A 27,724-nucleotide genomic window follows, 5' to 3' on the forward strand; every position below is an offset into this window, starting at 1 on the left:
GTACAGGCTTTGAAGTTCGGCTTCCTTGCCCCTGGGTGTGTTCAGATCCTCCCCACTGACTTGTGCGCTGGTAAGAGACCACAGATAATGCAAAGCAGAGCACATCACCATACCAGGATCATTACAAGGACAAGGACAGACAGACAAACCAACCAGGAATGTCACTCTGAAGAAGCAAAGCAGAAGGAAATCCAGAAAAATAAAGTGAAAGGAAAAGGAAGCATCCCTTTGTTCTCCATCAGCTGGTGGCTTTCTGTCCTCCAAAGTCAAGACTTCAGTTGCTTTTCTTTCTTCTTCCTCTTCTTCTATTTTAAAGAGTTTGGACACCGTTCCTAGGATAGTTCGTGGTTTCAGCTCTTGATAGAAAACTCAAATATTAAAATGAAATCAATCTCCAGAGGGCTGGGAGGAGAGTAAGCCCAGTATTGCCTTACAACTAAAATTTAAGTTTGTTTTGATACCAAATGTGTGCTTCCAAATGTATGGTGGGTGCGGTGGGTGGGTGGGTGGTGGTTTGTGGAACCCACCACCGAAGTGTAGCAGCAGGGCAGAAACATGAGCAAAAATACAGAACCCTCTCTGCTGCACAGCCTGCAAAATGAGAAAACAGGAAGCTCTGTTCAAGAGGACGGGAAGAGACTAAAATTCTCACGACGTCAATGAGGTGGCCAGTGGAGTCAATGTGACATGGGGGCTCTCAAAGGCACACTTGCAGGAATGGAAGGGGGTTAAAGCTTCAAGTAGAAACAAAATGTATTTTAAATACTTAAATATGGATAAATATTTACTTTAGGTGCTCCTGAGGGTTTAAAAAAATATTTTGCCTCATTTTCCTCAGTGAATTTTAAGACAAAGTCGGCATCATGTCAAAACCAGAGCTGTGGTTAAATCTGATCTGACTGAAGCATCCATGGCGCCATGGAAATGGTCACCTCAGCTGAGACGCCTGAAGTTCCACTGCATGGGGTGGCTTCACAAGGGCCGGAGGAGACAGTCACCTTGACTATGTTGAGTCACTCTCCCAAGATACACGGCCACAACGCCCAGGAGCCACCAGGACCCACACCACCAGGTGCGGAAGAGGCAGATTCTTCTTCAAGAGCTGTAAACAGACAGTCTGGTTCCAAGTGGCGTAGGTAATACTGGGATGCCATGGAGTTCCGAGGAGCCAGGTTACTTTCTAAGAGAATCATCATCTCTGTTGCCTGCCTACTTGGGGAAAGTAGAAGGAATCAACAAGTTAACAGCTGGCTTAGGAAGGCCACAGGACAAAAGGAAAGATTACAAAGTTGAGATTCTGAACTTGCAGGCTTCCAAATACTTTATATTTAAGTAGGAACTGAGTTTGGAGGCACTGTCCATGCACAAATGCAATGTCATAAACAAGGTTCAGCAATAGTAGTAATGCCAAAATTGCTGATCTTCTAGGCTAGCTTTCTCTTGTGAATAAGGACCCCCACACGATCAAACAGTCTTTGCCAAAGAAGGACTGGCAACAGGCCCAGAGCAGAGAGTCTGGAAAGCTAAGTGCTGAGCTCTGAGCAGTTGGACACCACAGTAAGTAGGCACATGGTAGTTTCCTCATCTAAGGGAGCACATAGAGCAGTTTCTGGAACACGTACCCCTCCCCATGAGCTGGCCCTTTCCTGGGCTTGGCACCAGGGGCGCTTTCCCACCAAGACCACATTGTAGAGCCAATGGCTAGGGGAAAGGATTTAACATGACGTTAACAGGAGAAAACAGACTTATCAGACAGACTGCTAAGAGCTGGCTGAGAGCCAGGACCCAGGGCCAGCTGTAGCAGGCTTGCGCTTGGGAAATGCTAACAAGAAAAAGGGGAGTGTGGGGATGAGAAATGCCGTGTTTTGAAATTTAAACCCTAAAGGCAAAATAAAAATCCTCTTTCTACTGATGAGAAATCACCAAAAAAATCCACATTTAAGTGGTGCCAATGTATCCTATGTCCAGGCCGTGGTTTAGAGACTGGTAACTTGTAATTTCCTGTGTCAACCAAAGAATATGCTCTGGTTGGTTACACCTTATCTCAGAAATGACATGAAAGTAAAAACCCAAGCCTTGTTTGGGTGACAGGTAAACATGACAATGACAAAGAAGGAGCTGCTCCCAAGGTCAGCCACACATCAAAGAGGCCAAGCACATGATATTCAACCCAATCACCAGTCAACAGCCAGGCAGAAAAATGCATGTCACAAACAAGGGCAAAAGTCATTTCTAGAAGGAACCGTTATTGGGATTCTCTCCCAAGATCCATTTCCACGTTCCATAAACATGGATGGGTGTGTCCAACGTGCTTTGGAAATAAAAAGAAGCCCATAAGGTAAAACAGTATCTTTTGATGCTTCAAGGATTTCTCATGATACTGGCATCTCAGAATTCCCTACTGGTCCCCTAGTGACACCAGAAAATGGATTCCAGAAATATTTCTAAGAGATTTCTCTGGGCACCCAAGCTTAATAAAAGAAAGTGCGAAAGGTTTTAGGGCTTAAAAAATCCACATATTAAAGAAAAAGAGGGAGGGAGGGAGGAAGGAGGGAAGAAAAGCAGCCTATAAATAGCAAAGGCAGCCTCTGAGGATCAGGTTTTAAGGGAAAGAAAAAGAGAACAAATGTGGTTTTTGGCAACTGCAACGAAATATGATTGTCAGAAAATTCCACAATCAGACACCAGAATGTTTTCTGAAACATGGAGAGAGCAAAAACCAGTGGACACTAGGTGTTTCTGCATAAACTTTGTTTCACGATGATCCCGGCACACAAACGTGGAACAAAATCCCTTGTTGGGTAACTTTCCTCAGTCACAAAGAGCAGAATAGGGCCAGGCACAGGGCATTACTGCAAAGAGAAGTTTTCACAGGTCCTCTGCGGGCGGGGCAGGGCGGGGAGAAGAACAGTTTTCTACAGGTTACTTTTACCCTGCCAGCCCCTGAAGCATGGGAATCTGAAACCTCTAGTCGTGCATCTTACACATGCCCTTTCTTTTTCTAACTCTAAGAAGGCCAAATAAGATTTACAGGTGGCTCTTCAGTTTCTTTAGTAAGGTTCTGGTATTAATCTATTCCCTAAATTCTTGGTCTAGTTATCAGCAAAGTAGAAAAAGGCAGCACAGCCTCTGCTAAAACACAGCAACAATTTTATCTGAACCAGGACGGAGATCTCTCCCTCTTTGTAAACAGAGTTGGCTATATAATATATATTTATATAATTCTTTTCTTAATGGAGATTTGATCCCAGCCTGGAGTGAGTGAGGTTGGGAATTGGGGTTTGGTTTATGAGAGTAATTTTGTCCCTTGTTTTCTCAATTCTCAGTCCAAATGCTTGCACGCTGGAAAATTCCAAATTAAAAGCCACAGGAAGGGAAAGGGTTTTAGAACATATTATCTCTTTGCTCGCACAAAGTACAAGGCGTTTGTTTTTGGATAGTACTTCACATTCTGCTTCTTGTCCATGAGTCCTCCAAATATGATGAGTTCGCCCCTGCCTTGTACCACTGTATGCAGGCTGGTTTCGGGAGGTCCAACCACAGAACTGCTATTAAATACTTTCCATTTGACTCGCCCCTTCTCCTTGGTGTCTTTAATGTCCAGCACGTACATCTGCATGGGCTTGCAGTTCATACTCTGGTACAAGGGTTTGCCAACATTTAGGGACTGTGGAGGGTGGTGGCCCAGGCGCCGGGCAATGGGAGGTAAGGAATGTCCATCTCCTTGGGCAGGCCCTGGGCGGGGAACGGGCACTGTTTCTCCACTGCTCAGGTTCTGGCTCCCAGGGGAGCCTGGAGAAGACCCCAGAGGAGGACTTAGTGCTGCGGAGGCTGGGGGGCCTTTGGACGACATTGCTTTGATGGCTTCTAGGCTCCGACGCAGGGCACCTGGGGAAACTGCTCCTGCAAGGGCACTGGCCACGTGCGGTGGGGTATGCACACCATTTGTCTGTTCAGGAGGGTGTCTCAAACTTCCCCCAACTGTTCTGTTGTCCACACCATCCATGTGACTGCTACTGGAAGCAGGTTTCGGATCCCAGTTCAGATCCATTGATCCCAATCTTAGATCTTTCTGATCTGGTAGTGACCCTCGCCGGGGGGCCAAAGAAAGTCCCATTTTTAGGTCATATCCTTCAGTGGTAGATGGAGTGCTAGGAGATATAGCCTGTACAGGACTGTCCAAGGAAGAGCCACCTACAGCTGCTGATCCTGGAGATAAGTTCCCACCATTGAGGATGGGAGAGCCATCGCCTCTGGCTGGGGAAAGGCTTCCTTCTCGGGAACTTGAGGGGGTCTGTCTTTGCGCTCTGGGCCTCAGTGTTCCCCAGCGGCCGTTAACACAGGGAGCTTCATCCATACTCCTTACCGGAGACTGAGAGCGGTATTCTCGAGGTTCGGGAACTAGGGCTGGAGGAGTGGCACTGATAGGTGATGGGCGAGAGTTCAAACTGGGGCTGAGTGGGGCTCGCCCACTAGGAGCCTGGCTGAAGACCACCACGCACTGCCCTACCTGGAAGATAAAAAACCTGTGCTCAGTTCTGATCACTCATTTAACCATCAAACATTTTATCATGAGCATCTGGGATGTGCCACGTGTTTTGTAGGTACCTGAGATGTAGAGGTGAAAAGATTGCAGTCTGCCCTCTAGGCTAGATGTGGGGATAGATGGGAACAATTTGTTGCTACAGGGAGACATGTGCTACCATTTGAATTATCTCTACAGAATAGGGGTAGAGTGGAGGAAGGAATCAAGTATTTGTTTGGGGGACCCTGGGGCAAGTTTTAGAGACAAAGAGATGCTTAAAGCTGGGGCTTAAAGGATAAGTGGGGCCCATGTTAAGTTTTTCCACCTAGTGGCTCATGTATGTGAGAAATACCCAAAAAGCTATGGTCAATGTCCACCTCTTTTGTGACATCAAGGGGTTTTCAATTTCCATACAAAGTTGCTTGGAAATCTGATGAGTTAATTTGGCTTCAGAGTTTAGGACTCTCCTTCTGCTGGCCTGTCAGCTCCCTACTTACTCGGCAAGCTGGATGGCACCACAGTTCTGGGGCCCCATGGTCTTCATTTTCCACCTTGAGTGGTTGCCAGGCCCAGGGACCTGAGTGCATGTGCAACAACCAAGCATCCTTGAACAGCTGTAAGAGAAGCACCAACAACAGGACTCAGGTGTGGTACACGTCACAAAACACATACACACACAGAGCTGGAATCTCAAAGTTGTGCTGCCTGTCATAGAGTGCGTGAATTCGTCAGAAAGAATAGCAAAATCTCTAGCCATTCATTCATTCATATATTACCACTGGCCTGGCACGTGAAATTGTACTTGTGACCCCATGAATCAATTTTAAGTGGTTTTGAATTTTGCCTGTGGTTTTATGTGTGTATGTGTACACTGATGAAACGGTAGATAATATATATCCAGCATGTCTGAATCTGCATTTTTTTTTTTTTTTTTTTTTTTTTTTTGCGGTACGCGGGCCTCTCACTGTTGCGGCCTCTCCCGTTGCGGAGCACAGGCTCCGGACGCGCAGGCTCAGTGGCCATGGCCCACGGGCCCAGCCGCTCCGCGGCATGTGGGATCTTCCCGGACCAGGGCACGAACCCATGTCCCCTGCATCGGCAGGCGGACTCTCAATCACTGTGCCACCAGGGAAGCCCTGAATCTGCATTCTTAAATAAATTCCATGTGAACTCTGGCCATTATCCACCTGCTTTTCTGTCCCACCCATCCTTGAAAAAATAACAGCAGCAAACCTTATAGCCCAAAGACTAAGTGGGAGTTAGGAAGACTTTAGATATGAATATTCAATAGACGAATGTCTCTGATGAAAAGCTTCCCTCCGCAAAAAGAGAGTGGAGAAGAAGGCCAGAAAATACAAAGGCTACATACCCAAAGTGGAAAAGGTATTTTCTAAATAAAAATGCTATAGAAATGGCCTTGTACACTTTTACAAGATGAGACAGGGGAAGCAAGTTTTGAATACTTAGCAGCATGTGCATGGGAACGCCATACCAGCAATACTCACAGCATTGGGACCACCACACCCTCCAAGGATTAAAATAGTTGCATCATCTATGACAATCTGGGGAGATGAAGAAATTTAAAATAAATCTACAAAGACACAGGCATCTGACCTCCTGTACTTCAGTGGTAAATGAAAATAGTCTACTCAGCTCCCAAATGAGAGTATTCTATTTACCATAAGATCCCCATTACCCAAACCATGTCAATTCTGATCCTTGTAAACAAATTACTGATGATTCACCTGAATGGATTCTTTGTTGATCAAACATTATTAACATGAGAGTGCCAACCACATAAAATGCAGGGTTCTCTTGAAAAATAAAAAAGCAAAGTAAATGCTTTCAGGAGAGGCATAATATAAAGCCAACAAAAATAATGATAAGCCATTAGAAGTTGAAAAATAAATACCAGCAAGAAAGAATGATAAATTCTCTTTGGCTTTTGTATGTTGGCATCTTACCTGCCTCCCTCCTCCCTCTCCTGCCCTAACTGAAAGATGCTACAGTGTTTGCTGAATAGTTATTTTAATTTCTGAGCACCTGAGATTGGCCACCTCGAGGATGAGGACTAGGGCCAGAGATGTTCGGCTTGGACCACGCCCACTGCTCGAGGTCAAGGACCCAGACGTCGTTGCTCCTATAAGACAAGGACAAAAGAATGAAGCAGTTGGGAGCTCTCAGGGACCACAAGAACTGATATAAATGAAGTTACATTCATAAGGATGCCCCCCAAGAGTGCCATGCTCATAGCTAGCACTCAACTATATTTTTCTTCTCCTCCTTTCCCTGGAAAGGAGAGCTTCAAACCTTTGCTCTTTCCATTGACCCATCAGGCCTCATTTGAGTCATGTCTGTAGCCAAACAATAATACCTAAAGTTAGAGTTAATTAATTGGTGATAGCAGGAAATAGATACTAGTCATGATATAGTCCTTCAAAGGCAAAACCCACAAGGAAGAGAAAAAAATTATTCAAAAGGCAGTTCTATCATTGTCCAGGAGATAAAGATTTATTGACTTTGGCTACAAAAGGTAATTTCACCATGGCTAATGAAAGCTGCAGTTTTATCAAGGACAAATTGGCATCTCCAACCCTCAAGGGACCAGTATGGCACGGACAGACTCCTAAATGGCAGTCTCTATTTTACGGTCCCCTCTCTATGGTCAGTTATTCACACACAGAAACACAGGAGGAAGAGCTCCAATACCTTAAGCCCTAAACCCTCTCATCTGGAGGGTAGAGCTCACATTGTCTCCTCCATACCCTTTTAAAATAAGAAGATGGAAAGTACCCTGAGGGGGAACAGGGTTGGATCTGGAATGGTTTTATTGCTGACAGCTCATCAACTTCCATTTCAAAGCACAGAGGAAATGACCGCTACTGCTGCTAACGCCAAAGCAGATACACAGTGATTCACAGACTCTGCTCTGGGCCTGGCCTGGGCTGGCCAGTCGTGGCCAGAGGTGGAGGGCAGTGGGCAGGGAGAACCACCTCACAGGGGATGTCAGGCCTGACACAGTTTTCTTGCTCCTACCCATTCCCTCAATCCATCCTATTTGGAGAGTGAACCATTTCCACCTGTCCTGTCAATCGACCTCTCTCCTTCTCTAAAGCTGGGCCATAAAGGGGAAGAAGGAAAAGTACTCTGCTTCTTGGAGGGTGGCCTTCTGTAGGCACAGGTAGAAACAGACAAGGTGGAGGCCCCATCAGAACTTGATCCCACTGAATTGAACCACATATCAAGCAAAACAGAGATTCTACACAGCCCTGATTCTATGGAGCAAGTTTTTCAACTTATTGGTCTACGACTAGAATCAAAAAATGGAATACTAGGGGGAGAGATAATTATTGGATTAATTAGAACCATGCTCAGGAATACTGACCCTGACTAGTTTACTTTTCTGACCTAGTTTACTCTTCCAGGAGTATTTACGTTCAGGTTGATAGCGAGCAAGCCAAATATACTTACATCTGCCGGGATCCTAGGGAGCCACCAAAGACGATCATTTTATCGTCTATCACACAAGAAGAATGCCCAGCCATGGGAGGTGGGCCATGGGTTGTCACAATGCAGTTCCACCTAATACAGAAAGACAGGAGGAAGCCAAGAAGTCAGCCCCTCTGCTTCTGGTCTTATGTGTTTAAGGTGGAAAACAGTAAGCAGGCTTCCATTTAAAATGACAATCCTATCACCTTCAGTAGAGAAACTGTTAGGATAATATATGGAGGATGCCACAAGGTATTTATGCCTTTTCTACGAATCTGCTAGCGTTATGTACACTTTCAGCTTCTCAATGTGTATGGCTTGGAGGTAGAGTGATGAGAAAACAATGACAAGGGATTCCACTATGGTTCCTTAGCTGCTTCGGACTAGTTTGCTGAAGGAACACCACCTGCTATTTCTTCCTAGAGGCCTGATCTGATCAGTGGCGGCCGCCAAGAGCCCTGTACTAAGTAGTCCATTACAAGGAACAGAGGTTACTGTCATTTAAAAAAGACAAGTTTGTAAAACAACTGGGAGTCAGTCTTGGGGACAAAGCAGGGAGTAAAGAATCATCTGGGTCCACAGCACTCCTGGGGAGTCAGTAGCCAAAGCTGAAGAGCTCTCTATTCTTCAACTGTCTCATTCATTTTTCTTGGAAGAGGAATAAATGTCTTCTACATTTTCTCTTTGGAATAAGCGTTCTTAACTTCAAGTTTTAAGGGGGTCCTGTAAACCCTCTGAAACTGTAGGCAAAATCTGTGCATATGTAAAAATTTTGTTTTTCTGGGAAAAGAGTCCAAAGCTTTCATCAAATTCTCAAAGAGATTCCTGGACACACAAAAAAAGGTAAGGAATCCAAACATTTTAAATCTTCTACTCCAGATTGAAAGGACCTTATCCTTGTGGCTTACCAGTTTTTAGAGGGTGAGTAAGTATGTATTTCATCAAAGAACCTCTCTGGTTGGTGTAGGGGGTAAGGGCTTGGCCGTGTCCAACCACCAAACAGCACCAGCAGGTCCTTGTATACAACCAGAGTCGCGCCAGCTTTGGGGGAAGGATAGGACCCTGGGAGAAGTCAATAACAGCATGGTTAGGATTCAGGGCCTCACAAAAAACCGTAATTAGGCTGTCTATAGATCACCTTTTCCTGGAAGAGTGGCAAAACAGGAACCAATACTACAAAGCATAAGGGAGAGGAGGAGACAAAACTGGGTTTGCAGGTCTGAGAGAAAACCATCCCCAATTTATACGTCTTTTATAACTGAAGTAAAGAAACCTGAATTAGAGGAAAGTTACTTAGTCTCTCTCAGGCTTAGTTTGCTCTCCTGAAATTAGGGATGAGCGTATATATCTCATAAGGTTGTTTTGAGCATTAAACAGTAATTCAAAGCACCTAGCACAGTGCCGGGCACATAGCAGGTACTCAATAAATGTTGACTCTCCTGTCCGTCCCTTCAATAAGCTTAACAGAGATCACAAACGAAAGCATGTAAAGGATCCGGGGAGGAGTATATATAAGGCTAGATACAACTTAAAAATAACTGCTGCTAACAAACATAGGTTAAAAAAAAAAAAAAAAAGGAGGCAGAATGCAGTTCTCATTTGTCCTATAAGTCAAATGTTAACATAGTGACCTTTGGGCCCCTAGCTATGGGCCTCACTAGCACAATGGAAGCGGACTTTCAAGGCTTGATATGAAAGCATTCCAATGAAACTGCAGCCAAGAGTGGCTACTAAGGCCCTCCAGGCTGGACCTCTGAGCCATGATTTCACATTTCAAAACAATAGAAATCTGGCTTACGCTGGAAAACTTTATGGCTAACAAATGTCCCACAGGAGCATCATTTGTCAGAGCTTCTTGTCTTTGACACAATAACTATTTCTCCCAGTCTCTTACTCTATCTGCCACCTTTAGTTTGCTTAAGACCAAAGTAATTTGTCTCATCCAGTATTTACTAATACTGGAATATTAAAAAGAATTTTTGTTGTTGTTAAAGCTACAGGATCTATTTTTCAAAGGAAATCTTAAGCAGAAAGAAGCCCAGCAGTATATTAACATGATAGCTGTTGAGGTGCTCCAATTTAAGTGGATAACTTGGCCTCCGCCTTCAGCAAGGGGTATGGGAACACAGTTTGAAAAGCCCTACTCAGTCTGCTTTAATGGTGTCGATTACACAGTCCTGAGGTTGAGAAGGTGGAGAAGAGGACTGTCTTCCCTGGGATGCAACTTAAGAGTAACAACATGAGGAAAGTCCCTGGCAGTTTAGCGGTTAGGACTCTGTGCTCTCATTGCTGAGGGCCTGGGTTTAACTCCTGGTCAGGGAACTAAGATCCCACAAGCCTCGTGGTGTGGTTAAAAAAAAAAAAAAAAAAAAAAGGAGTAACAACATGATTTACTAGGAAGGTACTGGCACTCAGAATATGGAGTGAGCATCAGATATTTTGAATACTTTTCTAATAGAACACACATCAATCCAGACCAGGATCTGACCACAGAAACAAGTCTTCTCTAGGAATGGTTCTTGCTGAGACACTAGGTGAAGTATTCCATGAGTCACTTCTTGCTATCCTCATATCTCACAGGAATCACGACTAAGGGGGCTACTCATGATATGTTGTCTTTCATACAATCTCATGATTTCTGGTTAAAAACTTTTGCCCTCCTAGGAGGAAGCCTCCTAGCCCAACTAGAAAGCCTAACTAATACAACAGTCTAGTTAAAATGCTAGTGTTACCCCAAATGATTTAATTTGTGAAATACCAAACAAAGCTTCAAGTTCTTGCCCCTACTTTGGAACTCCTAAGTACTGTGAAAAAGTTGGAAAAAGCTAATAAAATATGTAACAGGGGCTTCCCTGGTGGCGCAGTGGTTGAGGGTCCGCCTGCACATGCAGGGGACGCGGGTTTGTGCCCCGGTCCGGGAAGATCCCACATGCCGCGGAGCGGCTGGGCCCGTGAGCCATGGCCGCTGAGCCTGCGCGTCCGGAGCCTCTGCTCCGCAACGGGAGAGGCCACAACAGTGAGAGGCCCGCGTACCGCAAAAAAAAAAAAAATATGTAACAGACTTCAGCAGAGTAGTAGCTTAAAAACTTTCCAGACTAAAATTTGGATTTGAATTTGAGATACTGGAAATCCCAGCTTTTAAATTGAGTGTATAAAGTGAAGAAGCAGAGAATTCCCTGGTGGTCCAGTGGTTAGGATTCTGTGCTTTCACTGCCGAGGGCCCAGGTTCTATCCCTGGTTGTTGAACTAAGATCCCGCAAGCGGCAAGGTGTACCCTTCCCCCACAGAAAAGTGAAGCAGCATACCAAGGTTCCCCCAATAAGCAAAACATGGAAACAAACAAAAATAGGATTTTTAACTTAAAATGAGCAGTTTGTATCAAAAAAGTTTAAGTGCATATGCTTTGAATCAGAAATTCCATTTCTAGGGATTAATCTAACAAGACAGCTGAGCAAATGAAAAAAGAAAAGATACAAGGATGCTTATTTGCAGTGTTTAAATAGATCAAGGAATATCCATATAAAAGAGTGGTTGGGAAAATTAAATGACTTAAATCACATAATGCATTTAGGACAGTGCCTGGTATTGTTATTATCATTGCTAAAGCAAATTAATACGACGTTAATACCAGGTCAATTGGCCACAGACATCTGATAGTACTGCTTTCTACATGGCACAAAGTTTATGAGAACAGAACTGAACTGGTGGACATATTTAACTACTACAATATGATTACAGTATTCCTGGCAGAGTAACTATTTAGCTCAAGAAAGTACAATAGAAATGAAATTGTAACTGATGCTACATGATATGAAAAGGAGGTCTTCCCAAGTCCCAGAAGGGTAACTCAAATATACCGAACTATGATTTGGAAACAAAAACCAATGGTTAACATGATAAGACTAGTTAGGGTTTGCTCTTTCATGTGTACTATGTATTTCCTATAATATCTTTTGAAATAAATTACCAATACTTTACGAGGCAAGGCAAACCAATGTTTACCACTGCTGGGTGTAAAGAGATTACAAATGTAGTATAAGAATACATACCTCTTAAGGGGAAAAACTAGTCATAGAATCAAAAAGAGTGTTTGTAAAACATAACAACATGTAAAATCAAACCCAAGTAAAGACTATACTTTAGACCTGCATGCCCAACACAGTCACCATTTAGCCACATGTGCTAGTGACTACTGAATTGGAAAGTATAGATACACAACATTTCCAGCATTACAGAGACAGTACTACTTTAGACAAACGATTTTAACTTTATAAATTCTATGCCTATGTTCACAGGGTATGGGGAAGGTGGTAGGGATGGATGGGTGACCTGACTGACTTTTAAGAGAAATTACAATTACTGCTACTTAAAACTATTACTGGGACTTCCCTGGTGGTGCAGTGGTTAAGAATTTGCCTGCCAATGCAAGGGACACGGGTTTGAGCCCTGGTCCGGGAAGCTGCCACATGCCGCAGAGCAACTAAGCCCGTGTGCCACAACTACCGAGCCCATGTGCCACAACTACTGAAGCCCGTGTGCCACAACTACTGAAGCCCGTGCGCCTAGAGCCCATGCTCTGCAACAAGAGAAGCCACTGCAATGAGAAACCCGTACACCACAACGAAGAGTAGCCCACACTCGCTGCAACTAGAGAAAGCCTGCGTGCAGCAACGAAGACCCAACGCAGACAAAAATAAAATTAATTAATAAAAAATAAAGTTAAAAGACTTTTTAAAAGCCTATTACTACTGCTACTAATGATAATGACTAATATTTACTGAGCATTTATTATATGCTAAGCACATTTCTAAGTACTCTGCATGTATTAAGTAATTTAATCCTTCCAAAACTCTAGTTTTACCTCCATTTTATGTTTTTTTTGTTTTTGGCCATACCACACAACATGTGAGATCTTAGTTCCCAGACCAGGGATCAAACCCGTGCCCACTGCAGTGGAGGTGTGGAATCTTAACCACTGGACCACCAAAGAAGTTCCTTTATTTTCATTTTACAGATGAGAATACCGAGGCATAGCTTATACTCATTCTCTAGATTGTTCTTCATGCACACAGATACATTCCTTCTGAGTAGTTACCACAGACAAGTGAGGCACCTCAAAAGGTCTGAGTGTTTCAAAGCTGAAAAAGTTCTTTCCTAAATCTTTTTAAGTTCCTTTGTATTAAAAAAAATTTTTTAATTGAAATATAGTTGATTTACAACCTAAATCTTTTATTATCTTTCTTTCTTTCTTTTTCTTTCTTTCTTCCTTCCTTCTTCCTCCCTCCTTCCCTCCCTCCATTCTTCCTTCCTTCCTCCCTCCCTCCCTCCCTCCCTCTCTCCCTCCCTCCCTCTCTCTCCCTCTCTCCCTCTCTCCCTCTCTCCCTCTCTCCCTCTCTCTCTCTCTCTCTCTCTCTCTCTCTCTCTCCCTCTCCCTCTCCCTCTCCCTCTCCCTCTCCCTCTCTCTCTCTCTCTCTCTCTCTCTCTATCTTTCTGCGGGCCTCTCACTGTTGTGGCCTCTCCCGTTGTGGAGCATAGGCTCTGGACGTGCAGGCTCAGCGGCCATGGCTCACAGGCCCAGCCGCTCCGCAGCATGTGGGATCTTCCCGGACCAGGGCACGAACCCATGTCCCCTGCATCGGCAGGCGGACTCTCAATCACTGCGCCACCAGGGAAGCCCTACAACCTAAATCTTAATTAATTAAAGCCACAGACCTAGAACAGACAGAGAGATAAGTAAATTGAACAGAAGGCTATTCTTAGGATCTCTTTTCCACAAGGCTCTGGGTCACACTCTACCTCTAATATAGACAGGACCCTTTATTTGTTCTCCAGGCTCTCCAAAGAAAGTAAACTGGGACCAGTGACAATGATAAATCAATCCTTAAGGATTATCTTAAATAAGGGCTTCCTGAAATGACTTCTCAAATATCTTGACCTTTAAGAAAGCCAAAAAATTTCCCTCTACTCCTTATCCAAAGAAGTAGGAGAATCCTCTCATCCAAAATTTCCAAGGTCTGTTTTGTCACATATGGAAGCTTTAATTTCAGCATCATACTATCTTGACAGCTATATAGAGTCATACTGAAAAGTTAAATTGTGCTCCTCCACCTCAATTTATAAGGAAAGTGGGGGGAAAATTACCCTACAGGAACAAATGAAGCAGGGGGGAGGGAGGGCACAGAATTCAACATACAACCTCTGTACAGTTGGTGCAGCAACAAGAGGTCAAAGACACTGGTGTGTCAAATTTTCTGTGACCCAATCATGCACGTAATGCTATTTGTTGCAAATTGGATACTTTAAAATTCCTGTTACTTGAAGAAATCAATATTGTAAAGCCTTTGTCAAGAGCCCCTAATTTTATCATTTTTAAAATTTACATATTTCCTATTTTGAATTTGTTTAAAGCAAAGGGTCTTCAATTCTCCTCCCAATTATCTTAATGCAAGGTCCACAAATGAATTAAATTTATGGTGAGATCAGAGACTGCAGAGGTCAATGAATTTTGGCAATTTCTGTATCTTAAAGAATAAACAGTCTATTTATCCGAGTTCTGGAAAGCAGACAATATCTTTACCAGAATTCTCAGAAAAACAAGAAAACTCATTTTCAAATTACATACCTTTATTTGCTGTTTTAAAGTTCCATGAAAAGCAAGCTATGTAAAGAGTAGTATTTACAAACTTTATTAAAAAACAAACAAACAAACAAAATGACCATACGTTATTGGGCGAGGAAAGTAACTTTTATATGGACTATGCCTAGATAAAATATCAGGTCCTAAACTTTGAAGAACTACACCTATGTGCAAGCAATTCGTTCCACACAGTAGCTAGAATGACATCACATGGTTGTTTAACACACCCACCTGTGACATTAGAGAGGGGATGAGTCACTGGAAATCTTGTACAGTATAGGGCAGTCTGACAACAGAAGACCTTCCACAGTTAAAAGGCCCATCATCATCACGGTGACATATGATAAAATAAATACCCTTCCTTCAAGAAAACTTATAAATGGAGGTTTTCTACTCATTAGGACCTTTCTCGGCCTGCCTTCAAAATATGAGGTCACTGGGGCTCTAGACAGTCTAAATATCATTGTAACACAGAAGTGGAGTTAGAAAGGGTGTCACTCCCAAATCGGTTCTCATCAAGCACCACAGAACCAAATATGCCCACGTCAGGCTTGGACAGACATGTTACTTAAGCTCGTTCCTCCCAGAGCTGATGGCTATCCTCACCGGCTTCTTTCCCCAAACACTAAAGGCTTCTAATCACACAGGAGATATGATCAATGGAGCAAGTTTCAAAACAAGGCACAAGCCAAAAAGGCATCTGTGGGAAACTGGATAATCTGATAGGCACCCTATACACAGAACTAACATTCCCTAAAATCACTAATTGGCTCACATGTTTCCCAAGATTCCTATGAAATCAGAAGAAATTTTCACATATGAAAGGCAGAATTACAAGGTAGAATTCTGGTAGAATTACAAGGTAGAATTCTGGTAGAATTACAAGGCATTCTCGTTTACTTTTGCAAAGACGATGGTAAAACAGTGAAGCGATGCCAAATTCTGGTTTGGTTTCTACGCCACTTTCCCACAACTGCGGTGTCTACTCACGTAGACCCTAGCACTAGAAGAGAAGCGCGATTGTTTGATACAAGATAAAACAAGCACCCATTCTAATTGGGGGTGCCTGTATTTTATGCATGGCTAAAAAGCTACTTTTACTTCTCCATACTGTGAGCATTATTTATTAATATTATTGGTTTACTATTCAGCTGTTATAGTTACCATTCCCCTCGAGCTGTAGTTCTCAAACTTCAGTTGTATCAGAAGTAGCTGAAGGACTTGTTACAACACAGATTGCTGCGACCCATTTCTGAGTTTCCTATTTAGTAGGTATGGGGTAGGGTCCATGAAGTTGCATTTCTAACAAGTTCCCAGGTGATGCTGATGTTTGGGGACTAGACCTTGAGAACCATGTTGCGGAGAGTTAAATAATCCTTGGGTGAACCTGTTAGAAAATGCTCGAAGATGACATTAAAAGGGCATGTGGTCAGCCTTTTGACTTTTTCCCCAGTTTATATGATTTTCCTTAACACTGAATCTATCCAGACTTCTTTTATACATACACTCTGTTTATGACTATATGAACATGGGTCCAAAGTGGGTTGTCCCTGACAAGTGCTTTGATTAAAGGGGTGCTGAGGGGCTTCCCTGGTGGTGCAGTGGTTGAGAGTCCGCCTGCCGATACAGGGGACGCGGGTTCGTGCCCCAGTCCGGGAAGATCCCACATGCCGTGGAGCCGCTGGGCCCGTGAGCCATAGCCACTGAGCCTGCGCGTCCGGAGTTTGTGCTCCGCAATGGGAGAGCCCACAACAGTGAGAGGCCGGCGTACCGCCAAAAAAAAAAAAAAAAAAAAAAAGGGGGGGTGCTGAAAGGAACTACTTTAACATTTTCAATACACAAATATTTCCTTGGTCATCCTCATCTACATGTTACTGAACCTACACTCTTCAAAATAAATAAATGGAAAAAAATTGTTCCACCTACTGCTTTCAGACAAGTCAATTTAAGACTTATTTACAGCAACATAAGTGACTTGCTAATAGTTCTCCATGACTCTGAAAATAGAAAGATCTAATACTAGGAATTAGGTACGTATAAGAGGTAAAGTTTGAAAACAAGAAAACTATGAGCATGAAAAATTCTACCAAGCGAGACTCACTAGCATGCCAATTAATCCAGAAGAAAAGCACTGGACAAAAACATCTCCACTTCGCTCATGGAATTACAGAATGCTTTGGTGTGTGCTTTGCTTTTTTAAAAAGGGGGTCTAAATTGCTTCTTAACTGGAAGTCAAAAACTTTTCCCTGGATGCTTTCAAATAATTACTATTTTGTAGTAATGATGCCAAAGGGGACATTAAAGAATGAATAATGGGACTGAGGTTTCAGGGCATACTCTCCATCTCATATTAACAACTCCTCACTCGCACTCACTTTCTCAGGGTAGGTCCAATGAAAGGCATTCACTCGCAGCTCCAAATGAGGTACTCTCGTCTATCCCACACAAAACTGGCCTTGAGGGCAAAATAAGACCAGATAGACCAGATTAACCAACAACCCTACCTCACAGTTTCTCTTCTGTGGGTACTCGTCTGTGGTAGTGAGGAGCCTGAGTTGGTGTGTGTGTGTGGGGGGGGGGGGAGGGAGTAGGGGGAGATGAATTTTGCTGATAGGACCCAAGCTGGGTCTTGGGAAGTGGACCAAGCCCTTGGTGTGACAGAGCTGTCATTATGGTAGTGTGTGAAGTGACTGACCTTGGTAGCAGGAGTCACAGGTCAAGAGAAGGATAATTTGGAGAGGTATTTCCCAGAACACCACATTAGCATCTGAAATCAGAAAACCTAGAGGGCACAAGAAGATAGGCTGGCACTTATAACTTAGGAGGGAAGAGACCCTTTAAAGAAAAATTACTGGAGTTATAATTTAACTGCTTACATCTCTAAACTGGTTTGATTTTATAGGTAATACTTTGTAATCAGAACAAGAAAAGCATGTTTCATGGTTTTATGACTTGAGGAAGGGGGAGACAAAAGGAGAACTGAGAAGAACACAATTCATGAGTATAAAGTCTGTCTTGGGCACTCTAAACACCTTGAAGACTAATAACTATTCAGAATGGTCTCCAAAGTACGCAGCCAGGACCACAGAGGTTCTATCTGGAACAGATATCAGTTTCTCTTCAGCTAATGAAAATGTTTCCAATTGAACTTCAATGTGGCCAATAATAATTATGCTGAGTCTCCTCAATTATTTACATGCCCAGGGAAGATACAAAACTATAATGCCTATTTTAAAGAACAAGGGTAGGAGATAAATATAAAGTTACTCTTTGGCAAAGTCACTACAGAACCCCTAAACTGCTTTCCAAGACTTGATTCTAGCCAACTGTGCTCTTTAATTCTAAAATAGGGACTTAAGTTAGTCACCAAGGACATGGTACTGGATGCAAAAGAACTAAGTTCTTCTAGACATGGCTTTCTTCAGGACCAGCACATTCCTTCCCATGCTGGGCTAAAGACCTCCTAGGGGAGGGAGGGGTGAATGGAGAGGGACAACCTTTATCTAACCTCAATCTGAGCATTTAGGACAGTGCTGAAATTATCCATTTAGAATCTCCCAATAAGATTATATTATTATATTATCCTAAAGAACAGGAACTATTTCTCATGAAAATGTTTGCAGAACTGAACCCCTCCAAGGAAGCCAAATGGTTACGCATCCCTTGTGGGCTGGGATAAGACCTGGCTCCAGTTAATCACAACCTACCCTGGAGGTATCAGTGTGCCTTTCAGCAGGGGAAAGACCAAACACTTCTTTAGGTGTTCCCCTCACACTCCAATTTTTTTTTTTCCTTTTCCTATTTTTTTCCTCAGTTGCAACATGGTCAGAAAGTTACTGATTGATATCAAAACAACTCACTAATATTAGACAAAGCTTGTCTGGATCTCAGGCTTCATGGCACACATTTTCATTATTACAATTATACTCATATCTTTAAAAACATCACTCCCTGGGTCATTTACAGAACATCCAAAACAAGAGGAACTTTTTAAATAGGCATGAGAAACTTTTAGATCCTGTATAACTATATTGGCCATAGGCATGAACAAAAAGAAATTCCTGGTTGGCACTGTTTTCACTTCTAAACAAACCCACATGAAAGACCACTTGATAAATAAGGCAGCACTTATCAGTTAAAAACTAACAACATGAAAACCAGTAACAGTTCCTTGTTACCATTTTAAGTAGTCTTTTGATTCAATTTCTGGGGAAGGAGATGAGGTCCAGAGTCTGAGTTTAATCTGGTAATTTGTTAATTGCAGTTCTCAGGGTGGGGGGTAGGGGTGGGGTGCCCTTTTAAGTGGTTCTGTTTAGAAGTCAAAACAATGTTGCTAGTCATAAAGTTTCTGGCCTGGTAACAAAACAGGAAAATCCTAGTCAGGCAGGAGAGAGCTAAACTGAAATATGGTATAACCTTATTTATTCTCTTCCTTAGAGGACTAAAGTTCACCCGGATTTGTGCTATGCAAATTTCCCCACTCTTCTCTCCACCAGGAGAGAATGTGTACCCACCTTAGAAAAGCATGTATTCTGGAAAAATCCCAGGATCTGAACTTTATAAATAAACAGAAAGGATTCCTTCCTTTCCTAGGGGAACCCACTGGCTCTGCTCTCATTCACATCTCCCGAGACCACCACAGATCCAGGCTGTTCCAGGATTGCATAGGGCTAGAGGAGACAAGGAGAAATCACCAACTCATAAAGAAGATTAACCAGGAACGGGTCCATGAAGCAGGAAGGAGCTCACTCAACAAAGAATTTAAAGTAGTCACTTAACATCCTATGCCTTCCTCAAAGCGATTAACACTATGGTATCTGGGCCCTGGGTGCCTTCCTACTATGAAAACAAAAAAAATGGAGATGGAGATTCAAATATGTCAGAGTTATTTTTTAAAAAATCACATAATCTTAATAAAAACAACTAGTCTTGGGCTTCCCTGGTGGCGCAGCAGTTAAGAATCCGCCTGCCAGTGCAGGGGACACGGGTTCGTTTCCTGGTCCAGGAAGATCCCACATGCCACGGAGCAACTAAGCCCACGTGCCGCAACTTCTGAGCCTGCGCTCTAGAGCCCATGAGCCTCAACTACCGAAGCCCACATGTCTAGAGCCTGTGCTCCACAACAAGAGAAGCCACCGAGATGAGAAGCCCGTGCACCACAACGAAGACCCAACTCAGCCAAAAATAAATAAAGAAATTTCAAAACAAAATAAAACAACTAGTCTTAAAAATAAATTGTACCAAGGAATCCTGTGGCAGTCCAATGGTTAGGACTTGGCGCTTTCACTGCCAGGGCCGGGGTTCGATCCCTGGTTGGGGAACTAAGATCCCGCAAGCTAAACGGCGGGGCCAAAAAAAAAAAAGGTAACAAATTGTGAACAGAATCCTATTTCATTAGTTTACTACTTTTCTCCTCATAAGTCATATTTCTTTTAAAAACCTATCCATCCATATAAGTCCTGGCTCTATATACATTTTATAACTTATTTAAACACCTCCATCTACTTTCTTGCACCACCAGTTATTTTCCTCTTAGTTCTTTATATTTTCTTCGTATTGATTTGTTTATTGTCTTATAGACCTTGCCACTTGTTCACATCTATATCTGCAGTACTTAGAACAGCACTGGGCATAAATACTCAATAAATAAAGCATGAAAATGAACAAACAAAGGAATGAATGCACTTTTCAAGCTTTGGGAACTCGAGGATAACTTATGACCACTCTCTACACTCCTCAGCTAGGACTTCAGTATATATATAAAGGTGTATTGTATATAATCTGAACAAAAACTATGAAATGTAGGTATTACCATGTGTACCTTATAGGTGAGGCAAATGAAATGTTAAACAACCTGTCTAAGGTCATCCAGTTACTAAGCAACCTTAGCCTGAAGAGATCAGATGCAAACCTGTGTTTGCTCGGCACAAAAACCATGCTCTTAATGGTACTACCACCAACTAGCCTTCTTCCTCCCATCACTTTAGGTTATGAGGCCCTAATAATGAGTGTACCTTTAATTACTAGCTGAGTGGTCTTTTTTCTTCAAACCTCTAAAATACTTAGTTATATCAACATATCCTCCTACTCAGAGCAAGACTAAGTGAGGAGAGAACTCTCTGGGTACTTAGTGTGTCTAGAATATTCTTTTATTTATTTATTTTTGTCTGCGTTGGGTCTTCGTTGCTGCACGCGGGCTTTCTCTAGTTGAGGCGGGCGGGGGCTACTCTTCGTTGTGGTGCACAGGCTTCTCATTGCAGTGGCTTCTCTTGTTGCACAGCACGGGCTCTAGGCGTGTGGGCTTCAGTAGTTGTGGTGCACGGGCTCAGTAGTTGTGGCTCGTGAGCTCTAGAGCTCAGGCTCAGTAGTTGTGGCGCTCAGGCTTAGTTGCTCCGTGGCATGTGGGATCCTCCTGGACCAGGGCTCAAACCCGTGTCCCCTGCATTGGCAAGCGGGTTCTTAACCACTGTGCCACCAGGGAAGCCCCCTAGAATATTCTTTAAAGTTGACAAGTAGGTCTTAAGTAAGAAATGAGTGCATACGTCCACAAACAAATTTATGTAAGAATGTTGTCTGCAGCTATATTCAAAGTGGAAATAACCCAAGTATCCATCAACAGGAGAATGGGTTCAAAAAAAAGTGGTATATTCATGTTACGGAATACTGACAGCAATGAAAAGGAATAAACCACTGATAGATGCAACCACATGGATGAATCTTAAAAAAAAAACCAAGATGAATCTCAAAAAAATCTCTTGGAAGTCAGAATAGTGGTTACCTCTGTGGGGAGTGGTACTGACAGGAAAGGGGCACAGGGAGCTTTCTGAAGTTATAGCAGTATTTTGTATCTTGATCTAGGTGATCATCACATGGCTGTATACACATGTAAAAAAGTCTTTGAGTTATACACTTAAGATTTGTTCATTTCCCTATATGTAAACTGTCTTAATAAATTTATTGTTAAGAAAGAAAAAATGGCTAATGCCAAAGCTAATGTTAAAGCATGCTACACTGTTGTCACATGGTATCACCCACTACTTTCACCAGTAAACAGAAATACCAGCAATCCATTGTCAGAATTAAAATTCATTATGTGAGGTCTTTAAGAACACATTCCTCATTTAATATCTAACCACTCTATAACTCATATATACATATAAATCAAATAGCAACAAACATTTTAAGACTGGGCAATGGGATTTCACACAGCTTACTAAAATGGGAAGAGAAAGCAAGAAAGGAACACAGTGCAAAAGCCAACAAACCACATATAAAATCCACAGCCCACAGTCACTTTCAAGAGAACCATAGAAAAGAGAAAATAATCAGGGGTACTACTTGTTTGATAAGTAGTCAATTAAAGTATAGTTCAAGAGTTCATCTCCCAGAGAAGAGATGAGAGGTAGCTTCTGAGCTTTGAAAGGATAAAGTAGTTTCCCAGAATTCAGGCTGATATTTTTAAGTTAATAAATGACCAAACGCAACTCTCACCCACCTGGGAAGAGCACCCTGTAGATTCTTTACAAAATCTCCTCAAGGTTAAGAGAGTTGGAAAACTTGAGAAACTGGCCTGATCCTGGATTGTAAACAGCCAAACAATGTGCACTGGGCACGAGGTGGTACACTGTAGTGCTGAGTGTACTAGAAACCAACAGGGTCATTCATGGGGAAGGAGAAGTCAGAGATAACACAAGGACAATACCTTTTGTGTTCCCCCATACAGGACTAGCTTTCTAAAACTTCATTCAGGACACAACATTAATAAATCAGACAAAATGAAGTTTACTGTGGTCATAAAACATGAAGTACTCTTGCCCGGGGTAGGGTGTGGGGTAGGGAATTATGTGTATACCTGACAATAAACAGAAACACTAGATGGTCTGAGAGTTTTACTGCACAAGGAATCCAAGAGCAACCAAAAATTGTTTGTCAAGATAGTAGGCAGACATGAACACACGTGTAGATATGAAAGCTCAGAATTCTAAAGAAAGTCACTGCTTATATTCTCAATGACACTCTGAACTTCTATCTAAAATAAGAAAAAAGATTAGAAGGTTTTAAGAAAGGACAGGAAAGGCTCATGAGTTGGACCAAATGAATAAAGTTAAAGGATATAGAATTTCCAGCATGGAAGAGATAAACTAAGGACAGATTTTAATACATTTTGGTAATCAAGAAAAGATCTGTAGGTAAGAACAAATTGGGACTTCTCCTTCATGAAGAAAATATTAAAACAATGGGATCAATGATTTGTTTTTTATGACAGAAGAGAAGCTTGAAGTGCATTTGAAAGGCATGCAATCGTGTCCTCTTGCTACACAGTCTAATATGTACCAGCTGATAAGCATCCATCTCTCCCCCTTCTCCATAGACAGTATTCTCAGAACACATTTACATATAATGGTGATTTTTTTAAAAAAAATGTATAAAGTGTTTAGATGCAAAGCAACGTTAAAAAGCAGAATCTAATGCCTATAAGTACACTAATACATTTTATTCTAAAAAATTCCACATCCAGCTATTTCAATGTCAGCATTGACATTTGGGACCTAAGGCAAGGGAAGGACTGGGTCATCTTCTCCTGAACACATTTTTCTGTCAGCTGTTTTGGTTATATCTGGTGCCAGGTATCAGTCCCAGACTTCCTTCTTTCCAGGTGATATTACCACAGGCTCAGGAAAGGGCAGTAGAAAACCTAAGAGTAAGCATTTCCACTAGACACAGAACAGAAAGCTTCATCAATGGATCCAAGAACCCTATGAGTATCATTTTTAAGGTATCATTTACACAGAAGAGAAACAGTGACACTCTGGGAAGTTATTTCTGGATAGTTCCAGCACTTCTCAGCTTCTGAGGATACTCTGGCCTTCCTATAAACATCTGATATGACCAATACTCTTTCTTTTTCCTGCCCCTGACTCCAAAAGTAGACTTTCTGCAGGATTACTCAGTGATTTTGTAAGATGTGATTTTTCTCTTGAGGAATGGTCCTAAGGAAACAAAATTATTTCCAACAGAGCTTCTGACTCTGGATAGCTGGAAGGATCTTGATTGGGTTAAGTCATAATAAAAGAGAGATTCTGTCTTCAGCATCCTCCTGCTTCCCACCAAAAAATTTAAAAAGGCAAATCATGTTGATATTTTAAAATTCTCTAAGCTGCGAAAAGGTTTCTTTGCTGACATACCCTCTGCTCATCATTCTTTCCTGACTCTGATGATAGACATAATGGCCAGACAGCTTAGTTATTCCCCCTCAAATTGAATATCAAGGACCAAGGGCAACTATAAAGAAAGAAAAGAGAATCACAGGAAAATAAACAAACTTTAAAAAAGAATTTTAAAGGGAGGGGAAAAAAAAGAATAATTATTATAGTGGAGAAATCTAATGAACACTATCTCAGCCAGATGATAAGGCTGACATCAACAGTGATAAATCATGGTGACAGCATTTACCCTTGATGGGATGGGATGGGATGAAAAGGGCACTATACCACTATGGTCTTCTTCCCCCAAATCCATAACTCTAGTCTAACCATAAGAAAAACATCAGACAAACCACAACTGAATGATAGTCCACAAAATACCCCTAAAACTGTCAAGATCAACAAACGAGGAAGTCTGGGAAACTGTCATAGCCAAGAGGAACCTAAGGAGACTTGAAGACTAAATGTAATGTGTCCTGGATGAGATCTTGGAACAGAAAAAGGACATCAGAATAAAAAAATAAGGAAATGTGAATAAAGTATGGACTTCAGTTAATAATAATGTATCAATATTGGTTCATTAATTATCATAAATGTACTATTATGACTAGATGTTAACAACACAGAAAACTGGTTGTGGGAACTCTGTTCTATTCTAAAATTTTAAAGTCCATTTAAAAAGTAAAATTGAAAATGTGAAACTAGCAAACTATAGAATAAAATAAAACTACTCACAGCATGTCATAGTAGAAAAAAACACAGACTCTAGAGACAAAATCTTGCGTTTCAATCACTGCTCCGTCACTTATTGGCTGTGTGATCTTAGGTAAATTATTAGGTGATTCTCTGAGCTTCAGTTTCCTCACCTGCAAAATGGGGATAATAGTAGTGCCAACCTAGTTGGGTTGGTTTGAAAGTTAGGTAGTATGTATGAAGAGTCTGGGGCAACCAACATCCAAAACCTTTCTCCATAATCATTTCCTCAGAAAGTAGGCTATTCCTAACTAGGGTAACAGCTAGTTCTACAAAGCAGCAGCTAAGAGAGCACAGAGCGGCCATTCTTAACAACAGTTAGGGAGTCCAGTTTGGCACACACCCACCTAATAGACTGTGACAACAAAGTGAGGTCACAGTTTGCACAGTAAGAAAGCAAGAAGATTTCGCAGCGATCCAGGGTTTCCAAATTTAGCTAGGTTTAGAATCAACTGGGACATTTTCTTTTTTAAAATGCAGATCTCCCCAATCCCTTGAGAACAGGCGAGTGACTGTTATGAGGCTGAGGAATCTATATTTTTAGTAAGTTTCCCAGGTGATTTGCTGTGTAGTTTTAGGAACAGTGGTCTTGTCTTGTCCTCTTTATACAGTGAAGGAAATCGAGGCCCAGAAAATGCAGACGTGATTAACTTCAAAAGCAAGTAGCTCAGAAGTAGCAAGGCCAAGATTAGAACAGGCATCTAGTACGTGTGTCTCAGACCTTGATATGTTTTTCTAAAACAAAGGGCCTGAACCACAACCCATCATTTGGAACTCCACGTGTGACTAAAAGGGAAGAAACTAGAAAGGGGGAAAAAAATCCTTGGGAAAGAAGATTCTATGGGGAGAATGTGGTAGGAAAATCAACTGTGCTCCAGGACTAGAGTTGACAGGCTAAGCTTTAAATCTTTACCTGACATTTATAGGCTCTCCCAAAATTTATAGACTCTCATTAACTATGGAGAGTTTTAAAACTGAAATGTGTTTCCCTTTTGTAAATGGGTGTGAGCTAATGTTTAATAAGTTTTAAAAATCACAACAACAGTCCAATATTAAACGTAAAAATTTCTACTTGAAAATTTCTACCTGGATTTAAAGTAACCAAAAAAGGCTGTGACTTACGACATTATATATTAAACAGATGCCAAAATTAGCTTCGGTTTGAATAAAGGGTATTTTAGAAAGAGTGGTTCAAACATTAGTCTTTTGAAGTGCCTGTCCTAAGAACTGCTCATTTGCTTTGGGAACTGAACACAGGCTGAGTCAAACAAAACTAAGAGCGAAGGTGTTACCTTAGTACAATACAGGAAGTCGAAACATTCAACTTCCTAGAACCGCCTGGCAAAGACTACAATGAATATAATTGTACATTCATAATCACCAGCCCAGATTTCCAAGGGCTTCTGTTCTGTTCCATTCTTAATTATTTTATCTGAGTGATGAAGCAATCAGTAGAGAACTTCCACCAGTTCCCACATCTACCCATCCACCAGCATCCGTAATCTGATATTCCTTCTTGTTCCTTTGGATAAAGGGTCAGTGTTCCTATCCACAGTCAAGCCCTCCACCTGTATAGTAGATTCTGCCTTTGTCACTATGTGAAGACACTGTCCTAGCAATTAATTCTTCCTCTTTATCCAAATCAATTCCTCCCTCTAGAAGATCATTCCCATCAGCAAATAAACATGTTATATCTGCCATCTTAAAAAAAAAAAACAACTCTCAATTCTACATTCATCTCTACTTAGCACCTCACTTCCCTGCTCTCCTTTATAGTAACACTCTTTTAAAAAAATTAATGTATTGTTCATACTTACTATCTTTAACTCCTCTCTTCCCATTCTCTTAAAACCATTCCAAGTAGGCTTCATCCTTACCTCTCATTGAAAATACTCTTTATTAAATTCAAAGTCAGTTCTCAGTCATATGACTTGACCTCTTAGCTGCATATGACGTGGTTGACTATTTCCTCCTCTTCTGGAAACACGTGCAAGTATGGTAGCTTCCAAGATGCCACATTCCCCTGGTTTTCTCATACCACCGCCCCCACCCCCCCAACCTTGCTCTTTTTCTAATGTTTTGCCGTTTCCCTCTCCTCCCTGATTTCCAGATGGTGGAGTCTCCCAGACTTAGCCTCTCTATCTTCACTCACTCCCTTGGTAATTTCATCCAGTCTCACAGCTTTAAATCCATCTACATGACTCCCATTTGGCTATCTACACAAAAATCTCTAGCCTGCATTTCTCCCCTGAACTCCAGGCACATACCTTTTTCCACCTGGATGTCCTAATGTGCATTTCAAACTTAACATGCTTCAAACTGAATCTCTCATCTCTCCTGCACTTTGCCAACCCTGGCCACCCACAGTCTTACTCATCTCAGTGAATGGCAACTCTATTCCTTCAAGTGCCTAGGCTAAAAATCCTTACAGCCATCCTTGACTCCTCTCTTTCACACTCCATATCCAAACTGTGGGCTCTATCCAATGCATCCAATTTTTATCTTTCTGCTAACACCCTAGTCCAAATCACCATCATTTCTTGCCTAGACTATTGCTACCATTTCTTAACTGATCTCCTCGCTTTTACACTTGCCATCTGACAGTCTTCTCAGCAACCTCAATCATCAGCCATTTCACTCAAAGAATATGACAAAGTCCACGAAGTCCTTATAACATCCAGAAAGCCTTATATGTAGGACACCCTCTCCTCCATTATTTGTCCAACCTCTCCTAGTACAGTCTCCTTTGTTCACTCTGCTCCAGCCACACAGGATTCGCATTACCCCTTGACTGTCCCAAGCACACTCTCACCTCTGAACCCTTGCACTGATTATTCTTTGGAATGTTGTTTCCTTAGATATCCACATGGTTCACTTCTTGTACCCATCAAGTCTTTGTTCTAATGTCACCTTCTCCATGTGGTCTACCGTGATCCCCCTAGTTATAATCTCCCCTATTCCTCATCCCCTTTACTATGCTATAGTTTTGCTTCAATAGCATTAATCATCTTCTAATATATTATATTAGGTACTTGTCATTTTATTTTATTTTTAAAATCTATTTATTTTTATTTATTTTTGGCTGCGTTGGGTCTTGGTTGCTATACGTGGGCTTTC

At 41.9% G+C, this 27,724-nt stretch overlaps 1 protein-coding gene across 1 annotated transcript in view; it reads right to left on the reverse strand.

The window, feature by feature from the left end:
* Nucleotides 1-2,492: 2,492 nt before the first annotated feature.
* FBXO42 (F-box protein 42) overlaps nt 2,493-27,724 on the reverse strand; it is a 94,675-nt gene continuing 69,443 nt past the window's right edge. Inside the window, exons 5-10 of the mRNA XM_060015126.1 lie at nt 8,923-9,076; nt 7,997-8,107; nt 6,569-6,665; nt 6,031-6,087; nt 5,023-5,139; nt 2,493-4,510 (exon numbers count right to left, since the gene is read on the reverse strand). Coding sequence (XP_059871109.1) covers nt 3,395-4,510; nt 5,023-5,139; nt 6,031-6,087; nt 6,569-6,665; nt 7,997-8,107; nt 8,923-9,076 — 1,652 coding nt within the window. The 3' untranslated portion in view covers nt 2,493-3,394. The remainder of the gene's footprint in view (nt 4,511-5,022; nt 5,140-6,030; nt 6,088-6,568; nt 6,666-7,996; nt 8,108-8,922; nt 9,077-27,724) is intronic.

Source organism: Delphinus delphis, chromosome 1, assembly GCF_949987515.2.
Source record: "Delphinus delphis chromosome 1, mDelDel1.2, whole genome shotgun sequence".
In the NCBI taxonomy this organism is placed as follows: Eukaryota; Metazoa; Chordata; class Mammalia; order Artiodactyla; family Delphinidae; genus Delphinus; species Delphinus delphis.